Source organism: Anopheles darlingi, chromosome 3 (assembly GCF_943734745.1).
Source record: "Anopheles darlingi chromosome 3, idAnoDarlMG_H_01, whole genome shotgun sequence".
NCBI lineage: Eukaryota > Metazoa > Arthropoda > Insecta > Diptera > Culicidae > Anopheles > Anopheles darlingi.
The window spans coordinates 48,019,542-48,024,664 of record NC_064875.1 but is presented as its reverse complement, the minus strand read 5'-3'; the positions used below and the strand labels follow the sequence as shown (position 1 = coordinate 48,024,664).

Genomic DNA, 5,123 nt, shown 5'->3' with positions numbered 1-5,123 from the left:
GTACAGTGGCGTTGTTCTCGCTCGCTCGCTTGCAGTTCGCGCGGTTCACGTGGTGGATGAAACACGTGGATTGTTCACGTTTCAGTTGCTGGCGAGGAACAGAGCGCCGCGGCACCGAGCTTACGGTGCTTACGGTTGCTAAGCGATTATCAATCCGCGCGCGGTACACGAGACAAGGCAAACGAGCATGCGGCCACAGGACAGAGGATGATGGTTGTTTGAGGGAACTTACGTTTACAAAGGATCGACGGAGTTTTTTCCCTCCACAAGTGCTTGCGCACCGTCGCATTTCGCATTTTTGCTGATGAATTCTCATCCATTACCTGGTATATGGTTCGAGGTCCATGTTCCGGGTTGCTGTCTTCCGGCCTGGTCTCCGGTAAATGAACTCATCCAGCGCATGGCGGGAGGATGTTGTAGTAAGTAGCTTAATCGTGTTTGTAAAAAGGATTTGCTGTGGTTTCGGCCGTATGGTTTGCCGAAGTAAGACGATTACGGCATACTCGGACCGAACCGGGGAGCACTCGAGAGAATAAGGGCTTCCCCGCCCCCCATGGAACGGCGGCCACGAGTCGCTGTGTGTGTGCGCTTCCGGAAATAGTTTTATCATCTCCCCCCCCCCCCCCCCCCCCCCCCCGGGGGTGGAGTGGAAAAGGAAAAGCAGTTTGCGAAAGTTTTTTTCCATATTCCTCGGATAAATGGCGCTACCGGTAGAGGAAGACGTAGCACAGCATCATGCACCGTTCCGGATTCGGATGTGTAAAGGTAAAGGGGCCTTTGTGAGCTCTTGTGGATAATGGTGGGTTGGCCGCCGCCGTCGGTGAATGCACGAAGGTGGGCCCCCCGGGGCGTAGGGGTACAATTAGCAAAACTGCAAGAAGAACGATATCGGATCAGACGCTGGTATGTTTTCTTGTTTGTTTTTTTTTCCTTCTTCTTTTTCTCAGTCGCAAAACTGGTCGGATCTCGGTTGAGCTTGACGTTTATTTCATTTTCTTGTTTTTGTTTTCTTCTTTATTTAAAAACATGTACAGTTTCGTTTTCCCATTTGTTTGCTTCATTTCCTTTGCTTTCCTTTCAGCTTGCTTTTTTTTTTGGTTGTTGTTGTCTGTTTCAATTAGTGTTATTTTCATTACCTTCTTCTCGATCGATTTTGCGATTTTTCGCCCTGGCATCGCGTGCCGCGTGTGTCGTGTGTGTTGGAATGATGTTTTGTCAATTTCGGTTAGAATCATTTTCGTAAAGTATATAGTTTTTTTTTCATTTCAAACTCCCGTTAACCACTTCGGTTCGCCCAGTGCGTTAGCGGGTGTTATGTTGTTCGTTTGTTTCCCTTCTCTTTTGCCCTGCCAGAGCGTTTTTGTTTTAAATATGTATACGTGAGTGTTGGTGTGTGTGAGAGGGGTAATAGCAGAATTACATGTTCCTTTTCGCTTGAGCACCGTCCTGTCGTCCTGTTCCTGCGTTCGTACGTTCAGCCTGCCACGTTTCATCGCTGGGGTTTCCCGTTATTTGCTAATGAGTTTTTTAAAATATGCTTTTGAATGCTTTTTTTTATGCAAAAATGGTTCACACACACACACACGCTGACACTCACACGTACACGTACTCTCTCTCTCTCTCTGCTTCTGCTGCTTCTCCGCTGGCTGCTGCTTTCTATCTTTACAGTGAGAGGGCAGCAGCAGCAGCAGCAGCAGCAGTAGTAGTAGCAGCTTTCTGCATTTCCGCTCGTAATGCACCATTAGTACTGGGGATGAGAAGTGCTAGAAAAATTTGGCTTCGACTAAAATAGCTCTCTTGCTCTGCCGCTTCTCGCGCCGCTTTTTGCAGGCGCAGGAATGCAGGGTAATGCTTCCTTCCTGCGCGACGAGATTCTTCCGAATATGCTGCTGCACTTGCTGGTTGTGGCCTGCGCTCTGCTACTTGAAACAGCAAACTGAGGATCAAATCGGGCGGCTGCAGCCTTTTAGTGCCTTTCATACATGTATATACTTCTCTTTCTCTCTCTGTGTCTGTCTGCTTAACGATTTACGATTAGACTCCACCACCAAACCTGTAATCAAACTGTTGCCTCAGCTATTCCTGAAGGGGCTACTATGTGTGTTGGAGGCGGTTGAGCTGCTGCAGCCTGAGCTGCTGCAAACAACATCATTACTTCTTATCATCTTTCTCTCTTCACCATCCACACGCTCCATTTATGTACACGGTTCGTGCATTATGCTTTATGTGTCTGTGTGTGTGTGTCTGTCTATGTGTGCGCGCGTGTATGTGAGTGTATGTGTGTGTGTCTGTATGAGTGTGCTGTTCTTAAGGGCTAATGAGACAATGCAGCAAGAGCGCAACCTCGCGTTCCCCGTGGAAGTTGCCAGTTTACGGAATTAGCTTCGTGGTTGGATGGGGCTAGAAACGAGGCTTTATCTATCAGGAGTCGCCGGCTGGTCAAAACCGAAGTGTTCTCAACTTAATCCGGAGGTCGGAAAAAAAACAAGTAAGTGCAGCATGATGGTTTTTGGCCGTCGATTAAAGGGATGTTTTGTGTTTTTTTTTGCTTGTTTGGGAGTTATTAGTCGATAAGTATTTATCACATTCATTGATTTTAGCTATTCCATCCATCGTAACTCGCTATCGCTTCTCCGAATCTTCTTCGAATCGAATGTCCTGCAGTTTCCACGAGCCCATGGAGCACTCTCATCGCACAGAAACCGAACAACAAAATGGCGGAAGGAGGCATTCATCATTAACATGGAACATAACAATTACTGCGATCGGCATGATCGCGAACCAGTCAAGGTGCGGGACGAGCCAACGGTTGCGCAACCCGCAATTGCGTTGCTCCGAAGAGTGCGGTTGGAAAACCCAGGGATCCAAGGTACCCACGAGTGTGCACACTCTCATCTGTCATCACCAACCCAAGCAACCATTGATTGCGATTCCCCTCAGTGGGATTCCGACGAAGCTGCATCCTTAGACGGTGCGACGGTGCGATGGTGCCATTCCGGCCCATTGCTCATCACCGTCGGCCATCATCGTCACACGTTGAACAACATCCTTCCGGTCGCGTCGACGTCCCAGACAGACACCGGTACCGGTCGATAGTGCACTTACGAGCGGAAGGTCCGTCGGGGTCGTCTTCCCGGTATGGCGAGCGTGACCAAACACCATAAAACTCCCGGTGGCACTCGAAGCAGGAGCCGTGGCCGGAGCAGGAACAGCACCAGTGACAGCAGTAGCAGCAGCAGTAGCAGCAGTAGTAGCAGCAACAGCGGCAGCAGCAGAAGCGACGGCAGCAGACGAAGCAGTAGACGCGACGGTTGAAGCAACGCAGGAAATGAAGTTGATGAATGTGTCCGCCAGGCTAAACCAACAGGCCACCGCTGCCAGCGGCAGGGACGACCGCCATCCGGGGGTCTGCAGCAGCAGCAGCTGCAGCTGCTGGATCAGCAGTGTCGAGGTGGTGACCGCGACCAATCGGTACAGCAGCGTCGAGGCGGTGTTTCCCCCACCGAGCAGCCCCGGTGAGCCGTTCTTCGAGGCGAGCGCTTTCGCGGCCGTCTCCAGGCAGGTGCGAAAGTCCCGATAGTCCAGCCGGGTTATGGCACAGTAGTGATTGAGCAGACAGACCCCCTCGCAAGTGCCGGTCGCGTGGCGCACGGAGTTGGCTCGATAGTACCTAGTCACGGAAGAAGGATACGTGCGCGCGAGAGTGAAAGAGAAAGAAAGAAAGAGAGCAAGACCGCCGTTAGTTAGTGTTTCAACCGTTGAAGATCCATTCAATGGCCGCACTGTCGTGTGTCAGTCGGCGAGAATCTCATTTTCCTGAACCCTACCTCGGACCTCGGAAGACAAGAAGCTCGTGAGCTCAGAGTATCTGGAGCCAAGAATAGACAGCTTATTTCAAGGGTAATTGAGCAACGCTAGTTCCGAGGCGAAAAAAAAAAACGGCTCCTTGGAGTGACTTATGCCATTTCCTGCGAGGCCTTAAAAATGCACGACACCCCACACAGCCAGCCGTTCGTGTTGTGGTTCTTGTGGCACCATATTTCTATGCATTTGACGTCCTGCATTGCATGGACCGTTGTGGGGGTGCGCGAAGCCAATCTCACCATCTCGCGTGTCCGTCGTCATCCAGTTTCTTCCAGTGCTTCTCCTTTCAGTGCTCGAGATTACTCTTCAGCGGCATTCGAATGTTCGCATTTGCTATGGCCTGCGGCCCATGAATAAGGTATAATGGAAGAAGGCGCGGTTGGCGTTACTTTCTGCAGCCCAACCCCGGGATTAGAATGTCACCGAAAGTCACTCGCCTTTCGCAGGTTTCTTTTTTCAGGGTACAAAAACTTCGCGCCATGAAAGGAACGACGGTACGGAGAGGAAATTCTTTTCAAAAAGAGTCTTCGCCAAACTTCCGTGCTGAGCTGGCAACGGGATGAAAGGTTTTCGTGTAAGTACCGTAACCGCCATCACTACACTTGTGTACGTAGTTCATCTTGAGCAATGCTGCCTACTGATGGTGACCCGTGGTGTGCGCTCGCAAGAAAACTATCAGCAGCTTTAGCAGCAGCATCTTCCAAACATCTTCCTGTCCGGTCCGGTGTCCGGCGACACTTCCGGTTGCACGATAAAGGACGCCATGGCCCGGCGAGCTGACGATAAGAGAACTAAAAGGGAGAATAGGCACAACTTGGATCTTGGCACATCGCCGCCTACTGAGATATCGCGCACCAAAGCCCTACTCTGGCATCGGTGGTGGCTTGCTGTGATTGAAATCCCAAACCCCCCGCGTCCTGTCAAACTTTCTACCAACGTCCAGCACTACGCCGGTCCCAAGAAGAAGCCGCGGTGACCGATGGAAAAATATAAAACGGAGGAGAAGGAAGCAAAACAAACAAAAAAGAAAAAAAGAGGCAAAAATGGAAAATTCTCGGTAAAGGATCACAGTGACATTGGCATTTGGCCACTGCAAATGACAACGACCCCCACAACCACGGACCACGTGAATCCGAATCGGGGGGGTGGAAAACTTTTCTCAACTCACCCCCCACTTCACTCACCTCTACCACCACCACCACCTAAAAAAGCGTCAGTCTCATCACTGGGCGAAGGAAGATTGTTGTGACACGTTGGTT

The 5,123-nt window shown here is 50.6% G+C and overlaps 1 protein-coding gene across 1 annotated transcript in view; it reads right to left on the bottom strand.

Moving 5' to 3' along the window:
• Positions 1 to 1,601: 1,601 nt before the first annotated feature.
• Positions 1,602 to 5,123, bottom strand: part of LOC125953294 (acid sphingomyelinase-like phosphodiesterase 3a) — a 52,401-nt gene continuing 48,879 nt past the window's right edge. The window contains exon 9 of the mRNA XM_049682764.1: positions 1,602 to 3,670. Within this exon, the coding sequence (XP_049538721.1) occupies positions 2,965 to 3,670 (706 nt within the window). The 3' untranslated portion in view covers positions 1,602 to 2,964. The remainder of the gene's footprint in view (positions 3,671 to 5,123) is intronic.